The sequence below is a fragment of the Notechis scutatus genome, chromosome 2 (genome assembly GCF_049901735.1).
Source record: "Notechis scutatus isolate UNSWTSFEM ecotype Mainland chromosome 2, rNotScu1.2, whole genome shotgun sequence".
NCBI lineage: Eukaryota > Metazoa > Chordata > Lepidosauria > Squamata > Elapidae > Notechis > Notechis scutatus.
This window is the reverse complement of record NC_142010.1, coordinates 47,064,836-47,091,802: the sequence shown is the minus strand read 5'-3', so window position 1 is coordinate 47,091,802 and position 26,967 is coordinate 47,064,836. Positions and strand designations below refer to the sequence as shown.

The 26,967-nt window shown below is 36.4% G+C and overlaps 1 protein-coding gene across 5 annotated transcripts in view; it reads right to left on the bottom strand.

Annotated features, from left to right (window-relative positions):
• Positions 1 to 26,967, bottom strand: part of GRIP2 (glutamate receptor interacting protein 2) — a 513,383-nt gene that overhangs the window by 283,435 nt on the left and 202,981 nt on the right. For 4 of the 5 annotated variants that reach the window (XR_015747498.1, XM_087954657.1, XM_087954658.1 and 1 more), the window contains exon 1: positions 1,020 to 1,448. The exons of the other annotated variant lie outside the window; for it this stretch is intronic. Coding sequence is in view for 3 of the 4 variants with exons in the window: in XM_087954657.1 (XP_087810783.1) it covers positions 1,020 to 1,182 (163 nt within the window). In the remaining variant the exon portion in view is untranslated. Of the gene's footprint in view, positions 1 to 1,019; positions 1,449 to 26,967 lie in introns of those variants that run through there. 5 annotated transcript variants of the gene reach the window in all.

Below are 26,967 nucleotides of genomic sequence, written 5' to 3'. Positions count from 1 at the left end.
AAAATCAAGTCACTGCGCCTAATGTGCCACCTGGTGTCGAAATGCCTGTCATTACAAGTCAAAATCAAATGAATGCAATCATTCAATCATTCACATCAAACCTTAATTCTGTACCAATCTTCGGCAGGCCGGATTAAAAAGACCAACGGGCCGGATGTGGCCCATGGGCCGTAGTTTGCCCACCCCTGTGCTAATAGGTACACCAGTGCTATTCTGAGGTTGCCAGCATCTGTACTAGGGTTAGGCAGCCTGAGCATTCCTAAGATTTGGGGTCTATAGCTTTTATGATTCATTGCCACTGGACTTGATTAGCTAAAGTTGCAAATATTGAACACCTTGAGGGAGCCAGCTTGTCTCCCCTATTGTACAGATTTACCGAGGAATAAAATGAATTGAATTCACAAATAGGTATGTCTGGTTCTGGTAAACCCTGGGAATCATTTCTGAATTAAACCAGAGAAGTGGAATGGATGCATGCGTGCTGGAGCCACAGTCGCTTAATGTTTTCAATAGAAATTTATCTTTCTGGGTCTTCCTATCCTGTTTTCGTGTGGGTGAGGTTTTCTAGAGTTTTTTTTCCTATTGTGTCTTGTGTTTGCACACATGCATATAACTCCTATCTGCACATGCATATACTCATACATACACACCATTCTCAGTAGCTAATTCATGAGTATGATTAAGCAATAACAGCTGTGATGAAAAGTTGTGTAAACCTGACTATAACTTATTTTGCATCTAAGTGAGGACTATAAAGTTAGTACACTTTCTATGCACATGGTTCATTGAACACACTTCTAATAAGACTTGGGTCACCTTTGAAAGAAGAGGTGGGACATGAAAGTCAAGGCAAACTAATCCAGCACAATCTCCACTGTATTTAAGCACCATTTGAAAAATAGCCTTTCAAAGCATAAATCAAGAGCAACTATTCTGAGGAAGACTTTCTGTACCTAGCATTATCTTATCTACACTCAACCTCCAATACACAATAATCTTTTTTCATATCTTTTTCTTACCCTTGACACAGAGATGTAGACTGCACAAAACAATTTGGCGATCCCAGTATTCCTGGATGTCCAGCTCCTCCTGCACCTCATATTCTGCTTTATTTCTATTCCTCTTCCTCTTCCTTCTTGAAGACTTTTTAGCTACCTGGAAAACCTTGAAAATTTTCTTCATTTGTCCACAACGTCAAAGAAAAAGTGACAATGGTAAAGAAAAAAAATACAAAATCTACAAATCCACTGCATTCCTGTATTTAGCAATGTTGAGTTCTCCTTTTGAAAGAAAACTTGAATGGAGAAGGAGAAGGAGAAAGTAGTAGCTCCCCTCTCATTAAGTAAAACTATTTGCCTGGTTATAAAGTGAAAAAAATAATATTTTTCCACCCCAGAGCAATCTGTAGAAGAAAGGATAGGAACAAAGCTTGCAGCTCCATGAAGTCCTTTCAAAAGTAGGAACAGATCCAGATCTTTGCTGGTAACTTGAGAGAACAAATAACTCAAAAGGCCAGCAACTCATTTTACAAGGTTTCCAATTTCTGTTTTCATTGCTATGTTCTGACAGTTTTCAAATGCTCTCCAAAGAATGTCCACAGGAGCACAGAAAGAGCAATGACTCTTCAAAAAGCAGTATTGATCTGAAGCATCAGAAATAGCCAGTGCTGGTTCTTATCCAAATATACAACAGAATAGATCCCTTTCTCTTTAGCATGGTTATTGGTTTATCATGCCAACCTCAACATTTTTTTAGTACCCATGTTGTACACTCCAAAAGTCAATTCACAGTGGATTAACTCAATGGTGGGATTCAATTTTTTTTACTATTGGTTCTGTGGCCATGGCTTGGTGGGTGTGGCAGGGGAAGGATACTGTAAAATCCCCATTCCCACCCACTCCTGGGGAAAGGTTACTGCAAAATCCCATTCCCTCTCCACTCCACTAATTTGCTTTCCAGCTCCATTCTCCTGTTCAGGGCAACAAAAGAAGACCCAGCCAATCAGCTGGGACTCGGGAGGCAGATGGAGTTGGGGCCAGTCAGAGGTGGTATTCGCCAGTTCTCCGAAGTACTCAAAATTTCCACTACTGGTTCTCCAGAACTGGTGAGAACCTGCTGAATACCACCTCTGGATTAACTCACTGAGGAAAGTGCAATTTAAACAAGCAATTGTGGAATTGCTAAGAAATGAATGGCAATATTGGAAAATAATGCCCAGAAAAACAATACGTAAATTGAAAATACCAGACAAGTGAAATGTAGAGATATTAAGACATGTAAAACCCTTATTGTTGCAATGCATGGAGAAAATATACACAGAATCTGAAGTCAGGATGCATCTTTCAGCTTTTTTATGCTGGAGAAAATGGCATTCTTGCCACTGTGTGTGGCAATCCATCTTTTGTGGGATTAAAAGTGTCTTGTCCTTTAAGAGGAAAGTGGCTTTCAAAAAATCCTGGTCGAAGTGATCCAGAAAAATACAAAATATATCATATCAAGATCCTAGACTTATAATCATAATAAAGCCTGCTGATGATTATGGTTATAAGTCATCACAGTTGCAAAGTGGGTCAACCCAAATGACTGATCCAATTTTATGATATATATTTTTTTGCAGTGCTGCAAGTCAACCAAACTTGGTGGCTGTTTATTTATTTTACTTATTTATATCCTGCCTTTATTATTTTTATAACTAACTCAAGGCAGCAAACATATCCAACACACCTTTCACCTCCTATTTTACCCACAACAACTCTGTGAGTTAGATTGGGCTGAGAGAGACTGGTCTAAAGTCAACCAGCTAGCTTTCATGGCTGAGGCAGGACTTGAACTCAAGGTCTCCTGCTTTCTTAGCTTGGTGTCTTAACCACTAGACCAACCTGTCTCTCTCTTGGTTAATAAGCAAACCAATTGTTCATTATGAGCTGGTTTTGCAAAAAACTGGAAATAAAAGTTTTTTGGCAAAAACATCATAAAACTTGGTCACATGACTCTGAGACACTGCAGACATCCATAAATGCAGGTTGACTGATGAGTGCATCAAAAGGTCACATGACCACAAGGTGGGCCTGGTCATCAAAATTTTGGAACTGGGTCGTAAGCAGGGGTGGGATTCTACAGGTTCACATCTATTCGCTAGAACCTGTTGTTAACATTCTAAGCAGTTCGGAGAACCGGTTGTTAGAAGAAATTACTGGCCTAATCCTGTAAGGAAGGCAGGAAGGAAACATTCTGGTGTTGCTTACAGAAACTGCCTCTCTGTTAATCCTTATTACATTCTTGGCAGGACTAGATTTCCTATCTCAGGAACTTCTCTGGAGTTTTTTTTTCCTCCTTTGCTGGTACTTTGCTTGTGTGGAGTGACCATTCAAAGTTACAATGGCACTGAACAAAGTGACTTATGACCATTTTTCACACTTATGACTGTTGCAGCATCCCCACAGTCATGAGAGGCCAGGCGAGGAGATGCATGCCTCGATGTGAGTGATGTTGAGTTGGCCACACCCAGCCAGTCACATGACCACCAAGCCACGCCCACAGAACCGGTTGTTAAAAAAGTTGAATCTCACCCCTGGTCGTAAGTACCACTGGGGAGGTCCATACTAACTTCAAACAGTTGATAAGTGACCAATCACAAGTTGAGGACTATTTGGACATGACAAAATGATGCAACCTGTCCTTGGGCTAGATGAACAGAATTAAAACCTAGTGCTAACAAATAGAAAGCAAAAGTATTCTATGTGCTTTGGTTATTAGCCAAGAATGGATGTCAACAACTTTATCTTTCTTTAGAGCTTTTTAAAAAGACATTTATTGAGTTTTTTAAAAATACAGAGGAAATCATATAAAAATAAATTTTAACAAACTATGTACATACAGTACATCCAAGCAACTACTTATGAAGTTACAATAGCAAAATAAGCAAAAATCAGACCCCTGTAAATTTTTACACACTGAGTTCATATAGAGTACTTAACCATATCACATACCAATTTAATCATTTAATTAAATTTTATTTAAAAAAGAAAATTATTCTTTTAATAGCATACCAAGTTACATATAAAAATTGTCTGTTCTTATAAAATACTACCAAATCTATACCAAAGTGCGTTCTCTATTATTCTCTGATAAATAGGAATTTTTTTAAAAAATAAATAAATCATAAATTATATATTGTTTGAATAACCTGGCTTATCTTGAAGGGCTAACAGCTGACAGTCTTAAAATATTCATATACCATCTTATAGAAGATCTCCCACAAATAAATAAAATACAATGTGTGTTTTTCTTTAAAAAAGAAAGAAAGAAAAAGAGCAAAACCTTATAATGGGGTGCCAAACTGTGGGCAAGCTTGGAATTAAATGATTCGCTTTATTTTAAATTTAAACTTAACTAAAATTACATTTCCAAAACTCAAAAAAGTCAGTATATGGTTACTCTCTGTGCATTTTATAGATTTTTTCCCCTACATCTTCTTAAAAATACACTTGAGTTCCAACTTCTGGATGAGGTCCAGGGGGCTGTTCCTAAGATTTGTGGAGGGGTTGCAACATCACACTAACATCACACATTCCTCTACTTTAAGAGGAAGGAACCCTGGTTCTGAAAAGATAACAAATGTGGCACCAATGAGCCTTCTAAAAGGAGGAATCTCACAGCTGGGAAAGGAAACTGAACTAGCTCTTTCTGTTTCCCACCCATTTTATATCGAATAGCTGAGATCATCATCTCCTTTTAATGATCCCGTAATCCTTTGCGGGGTGGAGTCTGAGCAACTGAATGGAGCTGAGTGTTTTACTGGCCGGGTGCCCTTCCTGTCGCCAATGTGGAATTTTATTCGGAAGATATATTTTCTCTGTGCCCAGAGAGAGAAATATCTGCCTTTACCTAGGATCGAACTCACAGCCTCTTGATTGTGAGGCGAGAGCTCCACTTCTAGGCCATCGCAGCACTCATCACATAGCGGAGATGTCTAGATAAAAGGTTTTAAAATCATCTGCCAGATTTGGTATGAGATTGGTATGAGATCAAGTGGTCTTTCTGATCTCTTCCTCCTGGGTCATATAAAGCTTATATGGAACTAAGTAAGCACAGATATTTTAATTTATACTTGGAAAAGGATCTGTATGTGCCCAAAATCTTTTTTTTCTTTCAACTGCCACTACTGTCCATACTGCGGTCCTAATTTCTCTTTTGACCGATGGTTATAATCCGGTGTAAATTTCCCATCAGTAAGATTTATGAGTAGAGCCCCATTTTATCTTGCTGGTTAATTCCAACAGTAGCATGATGTTGTGACTGTGTAATTAGCAATGAAGCTCATAGTGCCAAGCCGATGTAATAGACATTTTATCAGTTCCTGGCTTCATTAGTCATCGCTGACACAATCGATTGATGTTGCCATGGGTTGGCCCTAATCAGCAGCAGGACTTCTCCCCTGCCAGAAGACCTAGCTGAGAGAACTACAGAGAAACAGGCACTTTCTTGCTTGTGAGCAGCAGGGGTGGGATGCTACTGGTTCTGCCCGGTTCTATAGAACCGGTAGCTCTGAAGAACAGCAGACACAGAACCGGTTCGGTGTCTGCTGCTGTTTGGCCCACCCACCCGCCTGGGCTCTTACCTGTCCTTTATTTCCTGCTTTTTCAACCTCAGCTGCTTCGCGTGGCACAGCTGAGGTTGAAAAAGCAGGGGAAAAGAGGCTTTTCGAACACTGCGCACCTGCGTGCAGTGCTTTTCAGCTGCCCAGGAGGCACAGCCTAAGGTTATTTTACACACACGCATGTAATAACCGAACCGGTAGTAATGCCGGTTGAATCCCACCCCTGGTGAGCAGCATAAGAGGAAACCTGAAGGAGCCTTCCATTTTCAAATCAGTTAATTTCAATCAAAATCAAAAGAAATTCCAGGAGTTGGTTTTTCTGAGAGGGCAAATGACCTATAATTTGGAGTAGAGTTGGGATGACTGAATGGAGCTTAGTGTTTACTGGTTGGATGCCTTTCTTGATGCCATATGGAATTCACGGCAGATTTTTTTTTTCTTTGCACCCTAGGTGTCAGCTCTGAAGTGAACCTGGCTGGAGCCATCTTGTGCTGCCTCACAGTTGCCATGAAGCCTGAGAGAGGGAAGGGAGGGGGAAGTAGATAGCCCAGCTAATAGTCAAAATAAAAAGTTTTCCTGTGGAAACCAAGGTCATTGTGACAGGTGGCTGATGAAGGAGGAGAGGAGCCTTCCAGCTGTATTCATTGGACAATGTGACTGTTGACACCTGGGTGGGGGGAGTTTTATTGTTTTAATTAGGTGAAAACCACGGGAACCTTTAGAGTTGGTTTTCACTGGTTGTGCAGATATGATGTATCCAACAAACTTCTTCTGAGAGGAATCTACCTGCATCAGAGTTCTGCTTTCAATGGGTGTGTTACTCGGAAAGCTGACATTAGGACAGAAACATCTGCCACAGGATTGAACTTTCAACCTTCCAAATGAGAGGCAAGTGTCTTCACCACTAGGCCCAATAAAGATTACAATATTTTTTTTAATGAATTGAGAAGAGACATGATTAAAGGTGACGGGTCTATTGAGTTTACCTTTTATCTGTTTCTGGCCCTTTAAGGGCTACTGCCCTTAAAGAGATACTCTTTTGGTATGTATCTCTTCAGCCAATGTTGAGAAATGGGCTTCTGAAATACAAAACATTAAAGAAGGCAGGTTTTTTTTTATGTATGCAGAAAAAAAGCACTTCCCTTCCAAATAATTCATCTGTGGCCATGGGCTTCTGCAACCAACCCAGACTTCTGAGATCCCCCTTTCCCCCTACCATGGAAGTTCACCTAAATTTATATTAATCCAGCACGCAAGAGCAGGTATATCTGATGTTAAGAGTTTAGGCAATGGGAAGACCTTTTGGCCAAAGATAGCCTGCACTGTTGTATATTAAAAAAAAAAAAAGACTGGGTTGAAACTGGTAATAAGCAGAGCAATTCTTTTCTGTTTCACATTTCAATTACCTTCAAATCATCTTTCAAAAGAGAATTTCACCTGGGTGGGATGTAGTCATCAGATGAAATTTCAAGAGGTGAAATTCCAGAGAGTCCGTATTTGTAATATTGAACTACATGGAATCCAGAGATGGCATTCAGCAGGTTCTGACCAGTTCTGGAGAACCAGTAGCAGAAATTTTGCGTAGTTCGGAGAACTGGTAAATACCACCTCTGACTGGCCCTACCCCCATCTATTCTCTGCCTCCCAAGTCCCAGCTGATCGGCTGGGTCTTCTTTGGTTGCCCTGCACAGGAAAACGGAGTTGGAAAGCAGGTTAGTGGGGTGGGGAGGGAAAGGGATTTTGCATAACCTTCCCCCAGAAGTAGGGTGGGAATGGGGATTTTGCAGCATCCTTCCCCTGCCACACCCACCAAGCCATGCCCACAGTAGTAAATTTTGTTGAATCCCACCACTGATGGAATCATCTCCTGCTAAAAAATTCTTAGGAAGAAGAAAAGGGGTGACAACAACAAGATAACTCATGCTTTCTTTCCCCCCAAAACATGTGGTTCCAAAACAGATGGCTGTTGTTTTCAGAATGGATTGTATGTAGGCCATTAAATCACAGCCACCAAAAATGCTCCTGGTTGTTCTGGAGGCCTCTCTTTCTCTTTAGAACAGATTCCCACACAGTGAAATTAGGCCCTGAAGTTTTCCTCATTTAGCTGCTCAATTCATTCTCCTTTTTGCAGCTTTTAAATCTACTGATATAGCAAATACTAATGCTGCAGGGCTATCATAGAATGGGTAATGGAAGAGACAGTAATAGCTGTGTTTTTCCCAAACGCAATAAAGCTCATGCATGTGCTAAACACACAAAAGCACACCAGCTTTTTATGTCACTGCTTGATTTATGATGATTTATAGCAATAGGAAGTAAGACATTCCTATGGTGATTTCAGGAAACAGCCCTTAGAAATACCAACTATAAAATATATTGCCTTCTCAGTAGCATTGCATATAAAACATATAGAGCTCTTTTGGATGAATTTACCAGGCAGGGTCATAGTTCCCAAACTGGCCTGTCTCTCCATCACCTGAATTGGGAAATGGGTTTCCTAACCTTTCACATCAGCATTTCCTACCTCGGTGCCTTCAGCTATTGTTGGCTTGGAGAACCCATAATTTCTGTACACTAGTTGTACTGTCAAAGTGTGGTGGAAAATATAGTCCCCAACAACTAGCTAGAATCAAATTTGAAAAAGGATTTCCATTTTCTGCACACCTACAATATGGCAAAGTTTTATAACATTACTGTCAGCTCGGCAATGTGAATGCCTTCTGGAGAATATCTGAAAATATGTGGCTGTTGTCAGATTTAAAAATTTAAACATGATGTTGACTGTGCAGAAGAAGAGAAAAACAGATAACAGCTTCATTGCTGTAAATTTCAGATATAGTTCATCAGTTACTTGTTTTCCTGCAAACTTCTACCATCCTATGTTATCCCTTTATTGTTTTTTTCCTGGAAGTAAAGCATGGGCATTTCATGCTACTCTCCATTTAACTTTAATTTTGGGCTTCAATGATAAAGGAACGGCACTGACACAATACGAGTCAGTAGATTAGAGGGTAGCCTTTTGCCTGACAAGAGAAAAAGTTAATAAGTATTCTTCAAGTCATATACCACCCCCTTACTCTAAGAGAAATTCTGTATTTATTAAAAGGTCTTGTTCTCCTTCAAAGAGATTTGCGTGCAGGTAGCTCCATCATTTGAGTCTAACTCTTATTATCTTTGATGAAATCATATAAATGGTGTAGGAGTTTCTACATAATCCATAAATGTTGGATTCTGCAGTCTGTAGACTCAGGAAACCCTGAAAATCGCAAGCGGGACAAGCAAACTGGTTATTGGGGACAAAACGTTTCATAATAATTATGTAGCAAAATATAATAATATTGAGGGCTAAAGGGTAAGACTAGAGTTTTCAGGTCTTTAATCATCTCTGAAGATTGAGTAATAGGGATAAATTACTAAAAGCAAATAAATAAATAATGACATAGTTCAACCAAAAAGAAAAAAAGAAAAAAGCAGCAGTAAAACCACCACAAATTGTAAAACTGAGAACAGAAATGTTAAGAGTATATTGCAAATAAAGGCCAAGTTGCAACCACTCCTATAAAAAAAATATTTTCTACTTATCAATCTCCTATGAAGAGTCTCACATAAAGCAGTTCAAACTGTGCACAATACCAAGGAACCATGCCCAAAGCAACTTTAGCACAAGTAGCTGCAGATGACTCAATCAAAAAATGACATGAATTCTATTAAGTCTGCTCTCCTGGGCTTATAACTTCTTTACTTCTGCATTAGCAAAAGGCACACAAAGAAAGTAATCTTTATGACTGGCTCTTACTATGAATTACCTAGAGAGGAGCTTAAGTCCTTGAAAGACTAGCCCTTATTTGTCAGGGAACAAAAGGAAGAAATGTGAAGTTATAAAAATCAATACTTGGCATATTACAGATTCTCCATGTCCTTTCCAGCTGAAAGTTACCTGCTTGGTTAACCATTTCCATCCCAATTATATCTGCGGCAGAAACTTAACCTCATTCTCAAGCCCTCTGGGAATGCTCTCTCCAGAGCAGTGTTTCTCAACATTGGCACCTTTAAGAAGTGTGGACTTCAACTCCCAGAATTCCCCAGCCACCATGAAAGCCTTTTTCTTTGCATGTTTGCCAAACATGGAAAATTGTGTCTAATTCAGAAGTTTACTTCAGAAGTTTATTTCAAAAGCAAAGCAACATATGATGGCTGATGTAGTTCCCATTTTCAAGAAAAGAAAAAAATCAGACCCAGGAAACTACAGGTCAATCAGTTTAACATCAATACATGGGAAGATCCTGGAAAAGATAATCAATAAACAGATTTGCAAACAACTAGAAGCAAATAAAGTTACTAGTAGCCAGCACGGGTTTGTTAAAAACAGATCATGCCAAAGCAATCTTATATAATTCTTTGATAAAATGTTATGGACATAGTATACTTAGATTTCAGTAAGGCATTTGACAAAGTAAATCATAACCTACTTGGTAAACTAAAAAAATAGGGAATAGATAAAATTGCCACCAGATGGATTTGTAACTGGCTGACAAACCGTACCCAATGCGTCGTTAATGATACAAGATCCACATGGAGAGAAGTAAATAGTAGGGTAATTTTAGAAAACAGAGTGACAATTTTTTTCTATGATGAAAGTGGCTTTGAAAATAGTAAAATTAACCAGACAAATAGGATGGGACCTCATGGGAAAACTGATTGATTATTATTAAGGAAAGTAAGCAAATAATTGATCACTTAGTCTCAGTTGTCAATAGTTTGGATGCTTTTATAAAAAGGAAAGGAAAGAAGGATTTGCAGGGATAAAAATGATACCAAAGAAGTTTAGTAGATTGAGGAATTTTATTAAATATACCATATTGAGAATATGGAGTAGCTATAAACCCAGGCTATGCCTAAAAACACCTTTATGGATCTCAGCAGAAGCAGCATATTATAGAAAACACACAGTAGTGAAAGACAAAGGGTTAATATACCAGAAATTTTTGGAAATCACCAATGCTAATATAAAATTAAATCAACAGAGCAACTAATGATGAAATATATAGTTGTCAATACCATTTATAGTTATAGAAAAGATTTAAAATGGGATAAAAAGACTTATTGTATGGAGCATAGTAAGACAGAATTTGAAGTATAATTTGTACCAATGATGAATATGTAATTGCTAAAATGTATAAAGATTTGTTGACATTGGAAATGGAAGAAGAATAGGTTAAAGAATATCCAATAAACTAGACTAAGAATCATTGAGAAAATAAATGCTGGAAATGTGAACAATATGAAAGGACATTTTATGTTGTACATATACAAAAGTAAAAAAAAGGATTCATATACACATATTGAAACTGAGGATTTTAAAGATTAATATTCAGCTGAAGCCAGAACTTTCCTTCAGGTTCTTTATGAAGCAATGGTTAGATTACTACTTGCAATCCTCTACTTTCAACAACTAGAGAGAATCTCAGCATTTTTTTTTAAATGGGGCGTGTAAGCGCACGGGGCGTGCATAAGCGCACCATCGTTGCCTACCGTCCCTGTCCTATTGTTTCTCTTATTCTTTTATTTTTCTTATATGTACCCATTTCATATATTAACAACTATGTATACACTTGTACTTATTATCTTGTAAACAATTGACAAATCAAATAAATAAATAAATAAATAAAAATAAATAAATAAATTCAAGCATTGAATACACTGTCCTTGTTTTTATAGTTCCTTTTTCATTGTGACAGTGATAGTTTGCTCTGTAATAATCTACAGTAATCCATGTTTTTCCCTTTAGAAGAATTATGACTATCTTTGTCCCTGAGATGTTTGGAAGATAACTAACATGAAACCCTCAATGGCAAAGAAAACACTTATTAAAAAGATTCATGGCAATGCCTACAATGGCTATATGTGCACCAGTACGACTTGAAATACCAGATTTGAGACAGATTGGTGCAGAAAAGAAAATCTATCTATATGGTCACTATAGTCAACTTCAACTTGATGGCACATAATCAACCACTCAATCAACTATTGGATTACCAGTATCCTGGAGATTCACAAGCCTATTTTGTAGGGATTCTTATTTGGGCTAATTTGGGATGTTGTTTTTGCCTTCCTTTAGAGTTTCAAGTTTTGCAGCTGCTCCTCCAATTAACAAGTTGCTTAAATGCCAAGTCCACGTCTTGCAGCTGAGATGGTGTCTGATTGCTACACTACAATTCTGCATTGGTACAGATGTTCTGAAGGAAGAACATCCAAAACGGAATGTAGCCATTTAGAATAAGCCATCAGAAGCTCTGCTCTTTTAGATGCTGGAACGTCTCTTTGGATTCAATGCGGGGAAACTGATGAGGCTGCAAAACAAAACAAAATCTTCAAAGTGTTAAGTTTACTCTGTCCACAGCATCCTTTCCCTTGAAAAAGATGAAAAAGGTAGCAGCCATATTAATAATAGAAGGAAAGAGGAAGGAACTAGGTTAAATTCCTTTCTCCTTTGACTGATCAGTACTTTTTGAGAAGTGTGCCAGATACAAGCCAAAGGAAAGTAAAATTCTTTGAATATTTAATTTACTGTTAACATGTATTCTTTTATGATTCACTATTTCTCTTTGCTCTAGGGTACAAAATAATAATGTAAAAGCTCATTCCTAAAATATTGGTATTGATGTTCTAGGTGCTATTTAGCACAGATACAAATGTAAACACTATTTTTCTAAACTTGAGAAAATCTTGAGATCTAATCAGATTTGAAAATATATTTCAGCCATTAAACATTAGGAAGCAGGGAATGCACCAGATCTTTCCAATCTAAGGCAACATTTTGCTGGTACTGCAGAAACACTAGCAGAACTTTTGAAGAATAAGGCAAATGCAGAATTTAGCCAGATTCTATTCTCATAAAGGAGATATGATATGGAATTCAAATGAAGGATCACTCCACCTTCCTACAATACCTTGATTAAAAGTTATGGCCAAATTTGGCAATTCCATTAGGCAGACCAAACATCACCTCCATAGAAAGGCTAAATTTACTTTTATTGAAACTGGCTTAAAATAACACAAACATGCAGATCCGATTGTGCTGCCTCTCCTCTTTCTTATACTCTGGCGAATTAGGGAGGTTTCATCTAAGCCTTCCAAATGTTATCTGGACATTCTAGATTTTTTTAAATAAAGTTTTATTGAGTTTTAACAAAACAAATAAAACATCTTATTTGAGTACAGCATGGTTCCGGGTTATCACATTTCCATACAGACATAATTTCATATGCATATTCATCTTATGTATTCAACTTCATATCTTATTTCTCCAACTTCAACAAGTTCCATCTCTTGTCACCTTGAAATAGAGCTTGCATATTGCCATTAAAGCCATTTTCCTCAGTGTTTCCATAGAGATATAATCTTAACAGTCCTTCCTTTTCCTCCTCTATTCCTTCCTAAAGGTTTTATCTTATCATCTTTCCAAATAGTATTATTCTCTAAAATCTTACCAACCCACATCCAGTTTTCCATAGATATCTTTGTAGTCAATAGTTACATCTTCTTTCTCTCCTACAACTGCTAGACATCCCACCAAAGGAAGCAAGAAGGATGATAAGGAAAGCTGTGCAGAGCAGCTTCTCACCAACTTCTCTAAGTGCCAGGCAGGTTCTACCATAGTCCTAGGTACCACTATATATACTTGTGGAACCAAACATTGCTAGTCTTTTTGAAAGGAGTTTCCTGACATAACCCTTCAGGCCAGGGGTGGGATTCAACCGGTGTTACTACTGGTTCAGTGATTATGTTTTGCACGCATGTATAATAAACCTAAAGCTGTGACAGCCGCCCGGAAAGCTGATAAGTGCTGCGCGCGGGTGCGCAGCATTTGAAAAACGCCTTTTTTATTGCTTTTTCAACCTCAGCTGTGCCGCGCAAAGCAGCTGAGGTTGACAAAGCAGGAAATAAAAGTCAGGTAAGAGCCCAGGCGGGCGCTGGGCCAAACATCAGCAGACACAGAATCGGTTCTGTGTCTGCTGCTCTTCAGAGCTACCGGTTCTATAGAGCCGGCCAGAACCAGTAGCATCCCACCCCTGCTTCAGGCTATTTTTTGGGGTACTTAAACTTTATAAGAATGGAATGTCAGCTATACCACAGAGCAGATGCTCCAGAAGTAATGTAGCCAGTCATCCAAAAACTAATAAACAGGCTGCTCATTTGATCTCCAAACTTACAGAATGCTGCCTGGCAGCCACAGTCCTCAGGGGTGAACTCTAACTCAGCCAATAAAGTGTTTCATTCACTACCTAGGATTTGTTGCATCTGGCCTTGCAAAGCCAATTTTGTTTCAGTTGCTCCTTTTGGCCTGAAGGTATCAATTGCGCTCTGAGCTGGGGAAGAGAGGCCTTTATCAGGCTTCACACTTATTTTACATACTACATGATGATTAGGGTAATGGTGTTGAGAATGTGAGATAGGAGGGTCATCAAGCAGACAGCAGTGCTGAAATGTATGTGACAAAATGGGCAACTTTGCACTTATACAAATAAAACAGAGTACTTGCTCACAACAAAATCTTTAAAGATCTTTTACACTGCACAAAGAGAACTATGCAAAACATTACACCAATACCAGTTCATAGCTTGTGCCTGATCTTCTCCCATTGGTTATCACTAAATCAGGGTCTATCATGAATTAGTTTCATGAGGCAAATAAAAACAAATGCATTTCTTAGAATGAGAGATTGAAAATTGAAGAGGAACTGTTGTTGAAGAAATAAATTTAAAAAAAGTTCAGCCAAGATTTTGTGGTAAATTCTTAATTTAGTTTCTACAAGTCTAAAGTGCTAAGTTCTCATATAAGCTGATAAATTGTGTGCATTGTCAATATTTTGTCTCTTCTTCAGACTGAGCAAGAGGATATCGTACATTGCCAAATGTCACATTGTATATAAAATGATAAAAATAAATACTCATAATTATATTTTTTGTACATTTAAATAAACAGAAATCCCTGCAGTATCTCTTTGTAAATTCAGTCAGAAATATTTCTCTTTCTAACAGACCAGCACCATCTTGTGGTCTGGGTGGAACATTACTTTTTTTTAATGATTTTCTTTTTTAATCAAGTAATATTTATTTATCTTCTCATACACCAAATGTTTGTACTTTGGCTGTTTAAAATTTTAAAAAGTTTTTTTTTTCAATACATTTTTTTCAATATTTTTATAATAAAGCTTGATTTTGTTTGTCTCCTGTGAGATTGATTTTTCTAAGCATGAGGGAGGAGAAAGGAAAATGTCTAGTCACAGGCTGCATTGTCTGGAGGCTGCATTCTTTGAAAATCATCAAGGAAAGACAAACTTTGGGATCTGAGATAATCCATGGCTCCACGAAAGGACCCTGCACTAGAAATACAAGGATGGGTGGAAAAGCCACTAAAAAGTCATGATTGGCTAATATATTGACTTCGTTTTAAATTAATGCTCCTCATAAGACTATAAAAAACCATTCAGTTCTACTGAAGGGCCAATGAGTCAAGCATGATCAAATAATGGTATGACAACTGAGATTACTACTTCTCCCGCTCATGGATTATCGCTCCTAAACTAGTGTAGAAAACTATGTTCAATATGTCAGGCTTTATCTTAATTGAGAGAGTACCAAGATCTTTGTGGCCAGCTTGAGCCAACTCAGATAAAATGGTTTTGGTGTGCTTGTTGAAGCTTCCCAAAACTGTTAGTTTCAGAGTCCTCTGCAATACCTCCAAAACGCCTGTCAGCTTTAGCAGAGAGATAGACATTACATCAATATTCCCTAAATTAGTATTCCTCAGATATAATAAACCTTACCATCCAATGCATGGACCACGCTTATCATAATGTTCAGTCACAATGGATTTTGAAATTCAAACTTATATGTAGTTGGGGGACAGCAAGCTTTGGTACACTAACAAAATCGTTGCCTTATCTTGTCTTCTCATTATTAGGTATACATTCAAAACTAGAGCAGAACCATTGGAGTTGAGTGCCTAATAAAGTTACATGAATGAATAAATTAAGGTCAGGTGAACTGAACAGACAGAGAGGTAAAATACTATAGATCAAAACTATTCAATTACTTGTTGAGATGGAGTGCTATAGAAATCAAATAAATAAATTTTAATATATAAAAAGTCTTTCTACTACAGGTATATCATGTCAAGTTTAAAACAGCACCTAACAATCTGGTAAATGTGACTAGAAGTCATTTGTCCTCCATCTCTCTCCAATCAGATTTTACTTGCAGTTCAACAATTTCTTGTTGAGTAGGTTATAGACTACAATTGTCTTTCTGTTGGCTAACCTAACATATATCAGGCCAGGATATTACTTTTTTTAAAAAAAATGGACAGAATCATGCATAGGTCCATTCCCTGGCCAGCAGTAATTGGAGATCTGGTTGACCAGAAGTTGTTCCTTATTGAAAAGTACTATTTATAGCCACAATAATATTAAATGAATATTTAATATCTTTATACACCCATGTGTGAAATAAGTAATAAGGTCTGTCAGAGAGGATGGAAGTCATAAACTAACTTCATCTCTGGGGTATTTCAAAGGAAAAGGTTCAGATAAGTGCTTCTGTTATTTCAAGCAAGTGATTATTCTCTGATTTTAATAACATCCTACGAAACCGGGCTGAGGTCAGCAAATATGTTCCTGCTACTTCAGTCAGTTTCATGGATTGTGTGACTTGGCAACAAGACAACACAAACTTCTTTCATTAATTGAACAATAATCATGGATATGACAGGGCTGTTCTCAGAACAGCTGCTTCATATTCCTCTGGGAAATGATATATAACTATTCAGGGAAAGGGGGGGGGGAGGATATAATAGGAATAGAAAAATGGCAACTTAAAAAGATTTGCACTTTTTAAAAAATTGATTATATCTCCACAAACATTTGAAATAAAAGGGATTGTGGTGCAGCTGGCATCATAATACACATTTGGGAAAAGGAGTCAGACTATTTTGAAGGTTAAATCAAAACTATCTGAAAGATTAATCAAATGGCTTTCTGTGGTCCCTCATTCTCAGAGTAGCATACTTTGCTATAAGGAAGTAAGGAGGTTGCTTCATACTACTACTACTACTTATATACTGACCTATATGAATTCATTTTTAGGATGATTTATCATTAAACAAAGACATGATATAAATAACACAATCATTATTACAGTAATGAAATAGCAGAATGCAGAGTCCTATTAAAATCATCCAATGTTTCTTGAGGAAAAAACAAACAAACAGCTGTGTTAACAAAGAAGTTTAATCTGGCAAACATATACTGTAGATTGATCCAGATATTTTACAGATATAATCAATTAAATTCCAATAATGGAACACCATTATCAAACTATGATGGAAACAACCATCATTTCTGATAGCAGATAAATCAAAGGAGATTGTTCACAGATTATGGTATCTGAACAGTACAAAGTACAAAGTACAAAGAAGATGCATAAGAAGGGAGAGGTTCTTTTGGCTTCGTATTTCAACTCTTAGAAATGGAGATCTGAAACTATGAGAAACAACAAGAAACACTTGCAGAACAAGAAGATTGGGACAAAGAAGAAGCCATCTTTAATGATCAAGTAATTTTATGTGGGGGGGGGAGGAAAGGGGAGAAAGAGAATGAAAAGTTTAAGATTTGAAAAAACAACAAAAAAAAAGAATAGTTTGAAAAATAAGTATAATATTAGAAAGCAACAGAAGAGGGGATTACAGAAGAGAGAAGACAAGGTAGAGAGACAAGGGAGAGACAAGGGGGTAAAAAGGGGAGGGAGAAGAGGGGGAAGAAGGAAAGGAAAAGAAGTTATAAAAGACAGAAACAAGATATAGAGAAACAGGGAAAAGGTATAAGAATTGAAAGTATAAGCCTGTTTAGAGATAATGGGTGAAAACTTAATTGTAAAAGGGATTCTGCAAAGGTACATAAGATAGTATTGTTATATTACAAATAGAAATAATTTTGGAAAATATGATTAAATGATGGATAAAATATTTATCGTAATTTAGTGGAATGTTTGTTAATAAATAAATGGAATAAAGTGAATGAGAGAATTAAATTAGAAAAGGATGGGAACATTTTAATTATTATTAATGATTTATAAAATATAAGTGAAGAGAAATATGGCGGGGGGGAGAGAATTAATTATGGAAAGTTTATAAGTGTTCCCAAGGAAGTATGATATTTAGTTGAAAAGAAATGTTAAAGAGGTTAAGATTTTAATGAATATTAATGATAGAATTGAATTGGAATGGAATGAGTGCTTTATTTACACATACATACATACATACATACATACATACATACATACATACATACATATATATATATATATATATATATATATATATATCTTTTTTTAAGAATATAGTGTGTATTTTAAGAATGTACCAAGCAGATTTTGATTGGAAGTTATGTATTATATTGAATGTTATAATCTTAAAGGTATACATTGAAGTTTAAATAAGAGTTGAATGGATAAAATAAAAAGATATAAAGGTGTCATGCTCCAATTAGTCACTACAGGGGAAAATTTGTTTAATGAGAAAAGATAATATGAAATTGAAACAGGACAGACAAAAGTATAAATATAATGATTTGAATTGAGACGAGATAATCAAAATAAAGTTGAGAAATTAAAAGAGGGGAAAAACTATGTAGAAAATGTAAAACAGTAATAAGATATGGAATAGAACACAAAAATGAGCAGGAAAAAGTAAAATATTGAATGGTATTTAATGCTCGCATCAGAAGACAGAAGTGTTGGCAAAAGCCCATCCCGTATAACAAAACACAAAGCCATGTAGTGTGCTGTCAAATGTTGACAGATCAAAAGATTTTCTAAAAGATTTTCTTTGAAATAATGGTAAGAAAAGGAGTGATGAAGTCATATTTTGAAAATTTTTTTTGCTGAAAAACACTTCAACTAAAACTATACCCTAGAGTTTAATTTGCCAATATTATAATCATTTCTGATTTGTGTAGAGTGCAAAAAATGTGCTCAGAAAAGAGTTGCCAGAGTCTGCAAAAAACACAGGACGAAAATGTGGGCTTGTGTGCAGCCCCAGGCCTAGCTGCTTTCTTGAAATCTGGACCAAATGATGCCTTCTGAAAATCATTTTATTCATGCACATATCAAACCAAAAATACCTTGGTTCATGCTAGATATGTTCTAAACAATAAAATACCCAACAGCAACAAAAACAGAGCTGAATGTTCATTCCCTAGTGCAAGATCTGGATGACCACTTTGTATTATTGTGACAGGATAAGTAGGACTCCATTACAATAAGCTTCTCACCACCACTTACTGCCTGGGAAAAAAAACCTACACCATCTAGGTTTTTTTTTTTAAATCATCAACCCTCACCCAAACCAATTGTTCTCGTGGTTTACCAGAACAAGAGGATACTGCCTCATTAAATATAAAGGGACAATTAGAATCTTCTACATTCTTCGCCAACTGAGTTTGAAAGATAGAAAACTTGTCTCCATAAAAAATAAGCCCGGGGGAGGACAAGGACCCATAAAAATAGAATAGAATAGAATAGAATAGAATAGAATAGAATAGAATAGAATAGAATAACAGAGTTGGAAGGGACCTTGGAGGTCTTCTAGTCCAACCCCCTGCTTATGCAGGAAACCCTACACCACTTCAGACAAATGGTTATCCAGTCTCCTCTTAAAAACTTGCTTACAAAAAGAGACCTGGTACATTCCTTCAATAACAAAAAGCAATTTTATGGAAACCAGTAGTTGGAGCTCATCATCAACTGGGCAATGGCTCCCCAACCTTTTGGGCACCAGGGACCAGTTCCATGGAGAGAGTTTTTCTGTGGACCGGAGCGGGCATGGTTTCACATGCTGCCTGCATCCCATGAATGGAGCTTCACTTGTTTACACGGCCCAGTTTCTAGCATGCTGCGTGGACCGGGGCTTGGGGACCCCTGATCTAGTGGATTATAAAAAATGAATAGGAACTGAAATGTGTAACGCTGACTCTCTCCCCCTCATGCTATTTTTAGAAAAGCAGCAATATTTGAACTAATTTTCCTGTAGGTATCTGTATGTTGAATATACTTCATATGCTCAACATAGAAAAGGTTCTATATTTAGAAGCAGATACAAGCTATGGTTTTGTTTAACTATGATTTGCTGTATAAAGTGCACTCAGCTATGTTCGCATTAAGCTATAAATAAGGTTTACAAAAGTTATTGATTGTGTGCCTGGAGAACACTAAACCAAAATCAAATAAACCATATTGCGTTTATAGGTAATATATACATTATTCTTTGAATGCATCTCGTCACCTGTTCATGGGTATATCCATCAAATTTCTTAAAACCAATATGAAAGTAGCTTGTCAAAAAAAATTTTTTTTATGTACTTTGAAGTCAGTGCTGACTCTTGACAACTGCCTGGACTAGTGGACTAGACCTTGTATTTTTCTTGGCAAGGTTTTTCAGAAGTGGTTTGCCATTGTCTCCTTAGGATTAAGAGAGAGTGACTGGCTCAAGGCCATCCAGCTGGCTTGGTACCTAAGGTGGGACAATACCCCACCATTTTGCAATTTTAGACTGATACCATTACACCAAACTGGCCCTCTTCAAAACATCTGTTTCATCCTTTATTTGAAAATAAATCTTACAACTTTGTTATTTCCTGGAAGTTTCTTATTCAAAGATCAATTCTGCTTAGCTTGCATGCTTGGAGTAGATAATTCAGGTTAATATTATCCTCTGAACTCCATGTTATGCCTAATGAAATGTGTTAATTTAGTCATATAAAGGGCAGACTTCTTCGTTACAGAACTGAACAAATATGGAAGTCCTGGCTGGGTATCATATCATAATTCCCCAGCATACTACCATCTTCCACAAAAAATGCTATTAAATGTTGACCACAGCAATTAACAGGTTATTTTATAAACAGAACAAACAGAAATTTTAAAAGAGAATTCATTTCTTTTCATAATCTTGCAGATTATGCACATGACATTCAAATGGTTAGCTGGACATTATTAATGGATGCTTGAAAGAAGATTTTAATTTTTTTTTCAGAAAAACTTTTTAGTTTTTGCATTTTTTTTCTGACATTTGGCAATTGTTTCAGATTTTAATCCTTTTTCAATCCATAGACACAGTGGAAAATGATCAGGCTTCAAAATGCAAGTCTACTGGGATAACACCTAAGCCCCTGATAAAGTTGTGAAGATGGACATACTGAAGAAAAAATATTTGTGACACACACAGTACTACCCTGTGCAATGTTTATTCAAACATAAAGCTCATAGGACTAAAAAGCTATCCTTCAAAGCACAGTTCCATATTTACTTCCCATTAGCTCTCAAATTTCCTATTAAGGAAGTGAAAATGCAAATAGGGAAATTAGGGGACTAGAAAAGGGCCAGAAAGGAAGACCCAAGAGAAGTATACAAAATCATGCATGATACGGAAAATATGAAAAAAGTGAAGGAATCCCATCCATTACATATTGCTGGGTTAAATCTCAGGATCATCCATTGACTAACAGAAGATTGAATATTAATAATAGGAAGGTTTTGTTGTTGTTTTTTAAAAAAAAAAAATTCAGTTGTGACAAGTTTAGAATTCATTGTATAATAATCTCCAAACATTTGTTCAATGTAATGGCTACTGATTATTTTCTGAATAACAAACATTAGATCTTAAATATAGCTTTCCAGGAATCAACAGGAAGGATAACTGGCCAGAATCAGGTAGAGATGGGTAGCATTGAAATTAACTAAAATAAAAAATAAACGAAAATTGCTTTTCTATCATTCATTGTTTGTGAACATCCTGAATTTCCTGGTTGGTCACAGAGGGATAATTTGATGGGAAATTGATTTTGGGCCTCTTATTATGGATTCTTATTGTGTTCTTTATTTGCTTGCTTGCTGAATTCCAAAATCATCTTTGTGGCTATAACAGGTCACATTTTTCTTATTATTTGCTCTTTCTTATTATATAGTAAAAGTATTTTTATTCTGTTATTTTAATAACTATAAATCATCTAGAGTCTATAAGAATTAAGTTGGTAGACAAATTGCATACATAAAAATGAAGAAAATGAGGTTCTTCCTGCTGTATAAAGAAGAGAACTGCATTTTCTTCGCTGATGATGTAAAGCTATTCAACACCACAGACAATACTACTACCCTCCAAAAAGACCTTGACTATGTATCAGAATGGCCAATCAAATGGCAACTTCAAATCTCAACAAATAAATGTTCTGTCTTACATATTGGCAGAAAAAATCAGAAAATAAAATACAAGCTAAATAGTCAAGACCTTGTTGAGGATCCAAACTTTGTCAAGGACCTTGGAGTACTCATCTCAAATGATCTAAGTGCTAGAGCCTACCGTAACTACATAGTCAAAAAGGCATTAAGAGTTGTTAATCTAATCCTACGTAGCTTCTTCTCTGGTAATATCACACTACTAACTAGACTCTAACTAGACTACTAGAGCATACAAAACATTTGCTAGACCTATACTTGAATAAGAGCTCATCAGTCTGGAACCCATATCATGGATCTGATATTAACAACAATTGAAAAAGTCCAGAAATATTTCACAAAAAGAGTTCTCCGCTCCTCTACCCATTGCAGAATACCTTATGCCACTAGACTTGAAACTCTAGACCTAGAAAACCTAGAACTACGCCACCTCTGGTCCAATCTAAATATAGTATATAAAATCATACATTGCAATGTCCTACCTGCAAATGAATACTTCAGCTTCAATCAATACACTATAAGAGCACACAATAGATACAAACTCAAGGTTAACCACACCAAACTTGACTGCAGAAAATACGACTTCAGCAACAGAGTGGTCAATGTTTGGAATATTCTACCTGACTCTGTGGTCAAACTCTCTCTGACTCACCCCTTTCCTAAGAGGTCTGTAGGGGGCGTGCATAAGCACACTAATTGTGCCTACTGTCCCTGTCCTATTGTTTTTTATTTTTCTTATAAGCATCTATCTCATGTATTCAAAACTATATTTATTCTTATACCTATATCTTGTAAGCGATTGACAAATCAAATAAATACTAAATACTAAATATTAAAAAAATACCTTTGGTTGGTTAAGAAAGCACAGGACTGATAGCGATGGCTGCTGCACTGCTATTTAATCTAGATGGCAGCAACAATTCATCATTTTAAAATACATATTTATCTCAGAGACAAATAACAAGCAACAAAACTGATGGCTTTGTGAATATAAAAAGTTTTGGAACAATGATTGGATCTGTCTCCCTTTTCATACACAAGCATTCATTTGGGCTGCAAAGAGAGCAAATGATTGAATCGTCTGCTTGCCCCTTACATTTTCAGGAATTAAATAAAACATAATGTAGAATAAATCAGCCATAGACATAATAGCTGGAACACAAAGGATAAAGAAGGTTGGGCCTTAACACCATATCACGGTGATCTGTTGAATAAGCTACTACTGGCTAGGTTCACATAATACAATATAACAGAGATCACAATTTACAAATCATAACGTCTATATTCTGAACATGTTTCTTCCAATAGCCACTTTTTGATAGAGGTTGTAATTATGTACTACTACTGATAATAATGATCACAAATTGTCCTGGAATAAAACATTTGTTAAGCTGGGAACTTCAGAAGTTAAATCCAATATATCTGGAGGGTATCTAACTGTGGAGAAGCAACAATGGCACAATCAACAACACTGATAATTTTTACTCTCCTGATGAGTTAAATGGAACTTATTCCTTAGTAAAGATTAAGCATTGGGAAGCGTTGTTTGAAAAAGAAAAACAACTTCTTTTACTCTGTAAGTTCAATATTTAAATTGAATTTAAAAATAAACTCCAGTATATACATGAAGGAATAGCTAGAGAAGCCTTTTATCTTCAAAATTTTACACTGCATGGGGGAAAAAACCGTATCCATAGCACATTATTTCACAGATATAGGACACATAAATACTCTATATCTATGGGTGGCTAATAGCTGATTCCACTGGAAATGGACAGCCAACTTAGGTTTGAATTCCAGAAAGTTGATTATTGTTGTTTTATTAACTTAACTAATCTTTTATACTTATTTGATAGATGAATGTTCTACTTTGCTTTCAAAAACTCAAGGAAGCTGAAAACTTCCGGTTTGCAGGGCTTCGGCGGCAGTCAGGAATCTGTGATCGTTTCTGCCTGGGCTCGCCACTGGAGCGCCCCGAGCCAGCTGGCTTTGGGGCTAAGCCACCCCGTAGAGGTGGTGAAGAGGGGGGAGATCGCCAGTAGAGTCAAGGAGAGCCACATCTCTTCTCCTCAGCTGGTCAAACTCCCTTTCCCGAAGGCGGTAGGAGCAGTGGTCAGAAATGGCCATCTCAGAGAAGCACTCAACCGGAAAAGAAAGTGCAGGAGGAAGATAAAAAGTGAAAGTTTTGGCTGACTGGGATAAAAAGCAACAACTAAGGTACCCTGGAATTTAAATTTTATAAAAGATAACATCGCTCCCAAAGAAGAGTCAGAAGCAGCGAAAGAAAGTGAAAAGGGAAAGTTTTTTTTTCTTCTCTCCCCTTCCTCACATTGACAATGAAGAGAGCTGAATAAGAAATCGGAAAAATCCGCTTTGGCACCAATAAGTAATTAAGCTGAAAATATAATTAAATGCCAAAGGGACAATAAAGATTTCTGGACACTAAAAAATCCTTTATTTCTATAAGCAGGAAGGGGGAGGAAAAGAATAAGGGCAGGATCTGGAAGGAGGAGACTGCCTGGACTTCAAAAGAATCTAAAGTAAAATCTCAATAAGACTTCTAAAAGATACATTTTAACTGGAACTTTTATAACCAAATAGTAACCCCAGGAAGAGAAAGTGAAAAAAGAAGAAAGTGTAAAAAGAAACAACTTGTGTGTATTTGGATTGCTTGGTGACTTTTGGACTTTTTGATATTATATTTGAATGACTAAAAACAATTGGGTGGTTGTTTAAAAAATTCTACAATGGCATTACCCCTGGATGAACTGAAAATGGAATTTAAAAAATATAAAGAAGAGGCACAAGAAGGAAAGGGCTCCTTTGGCTCCGTTTTTCAATTCTTAGAAATGGCGATTTGTAACTACATGAAACTATAAGAAAAGACTGAGCAACAAGAAGATTGGGACAAAGAAGAAGCCATCTTTGAACAAGTAACTCTATCTAGGGAAGAAAGGGGAAAGGGGGGGAAAGAGAATGGAGAATTTAAGACTTAAAAAAACAACCAAAAAAGGGAAAAATAATTTGAAAAGTGGATATAATGTTGGAAAGCAACAGAAAAGGGGAGTACGGAAGAGGGAAATGGAGGTGGAGAGACAGGGGGGTAAAAAGGGGAGAGAGAAGAAGAAAGGGAAGAAGGAAAGGAAGAGAAGTTACAAAGGTTTAGAGCAAGATGTAAAGAAACAGGACCTTTTCAGAGATAATGGGTGAAAATTTAACTGAAAAAGGGATTCTGTGAAGGTACATAAAATTGTATTGTTATATCTGTAATAGAAATAATGTTAGAAAATTGGAAACAACATATGATTAAAAAGAGGGATAAAATAGTCAGTTTAACTTAGTGAAATTTTTGTGAACAAAATAAATGAAATAAAATAAATGAGAGAATTGAATTAAGAAGGATCGGGAACACTTTAATTACTCAATGTTCTACAAAATATAAGTGAAATGGGGAGGAATTGACTATGGAAAGCTTATAAGTGTTCCCGTAGGAATATGATAATTGTTTGAAAAGTAATGTGTAAAATGTTAAGATTTAAATGAATATTAATATTAATGATAGAATTGAATTGGAATGGATTGTTCTTTTAATTATATTATATTATACATTTATAATTTTTTCTTTTTTTAAAATACAGTGTGTAGTTTTAGAATGTACCAAGCAGAATCTGAATGGAAGTTATGTATTATATTAAGTGTTATAATTTTAGGGGAAAGATATAAAGGCGTCATACTCCAATCAGTGATTACAGGAGAAATTTTGTTTAATGAGAAAAGATAGTAGACAGTTGAAACAGGACAGACAAAGAATATAAGTATAATGATTTGAATTGAGATGAAATAAATAAAATAAAATTAAGAAAGTTAAAAGAGGGGAGAAGCTATATAGAAAATGTAGGATAGTAATAAGATATGGAATGGAATGGAATATAAAAATGAGCATGAACTTGAATTTGTGTCTGTACAAAGAGATGTAACCCGGGATTATGCTGCTTTCAAAAAAGATGTTTTATGTTTTCATGTTTTATGTTTTGTTTGTTTGTTTGTTTTTAAAAATCAATAAAAATTTTCAAAAAACAAAAACAAAAAAAAACTCAAGGAAGCCTATATAGTCCCCTCATTTTATGACCCAAATAGCAATCTTGTGAGGTTGGTTGGGCTGCCTGAGTGCCTGAAAGTCACCCAGTGAAATTCCAAGGCTCTCAACTATCCAACACTTCAACCACTACATCGGGGCTGTCAAACTGACAGCCTGCAGGCCAGATGCATCACATGCAGGCCACACCCACCCTGGCTCATCACTCCGCAAAGGCAAAAAAAAAACCATCGTGATATATCATGTGACATGATCTAGTTTGACACCCATGCACTACATCATACTATAAGGGAATAAGTAAGTAAAAAAATGTTCTTGTAGGTAGAAAACAGGCAGGAAAACTGGCCAATTGGAAGATTTTGCAATAGAAGCCCAAGGGTTACTGATTCCCATGAATGTACCCCATTTTTTCAAACTTAGCAACTTGTATAGACTTTATTTTTTAACTTATTTATCAAATTTATTTGCCGCCCATCTCATGGTTCAGGCTATTCCAACCCCAGAACTCGTCAGCTAACATGCATCAGGTAATTATTTATCTTTCCCCCTTAAAGTTCTTCTTCAGCAAAATAGGGTGGCTAACTGCTTGCTTTCGACCATATCTCTATTTAGTTTACAGACTTAACAGATTAACGAAGTTGGAAGGGACCTTGTAGATCAACAAGTCCAACGCCCCGCCCGCCCCAAGCAAGAGACCTTACACCATTTCTCTTCAAATGGCAGTCCAATCTCTTCTTGAAAGAGTTCTGTTCTGTTGAGTTCTGATGAGTGCTCGGAGTATTATAGTAGCATCTTCAGTAACACAGATATATAATTGTAAATATTCCAGGAATAGCTAATTTTACTCCCTTTATGTCTTGGTTCCTGTTGATAGAGCTCTGTATTTGGCTATAAAAGCACAATAGGTACCTATTTGTAAAATCGCTGAACTCTATTTTTGCCAGCTCCTTTAAAATAGATTTCCTCTTAAGTTTCCATTCATC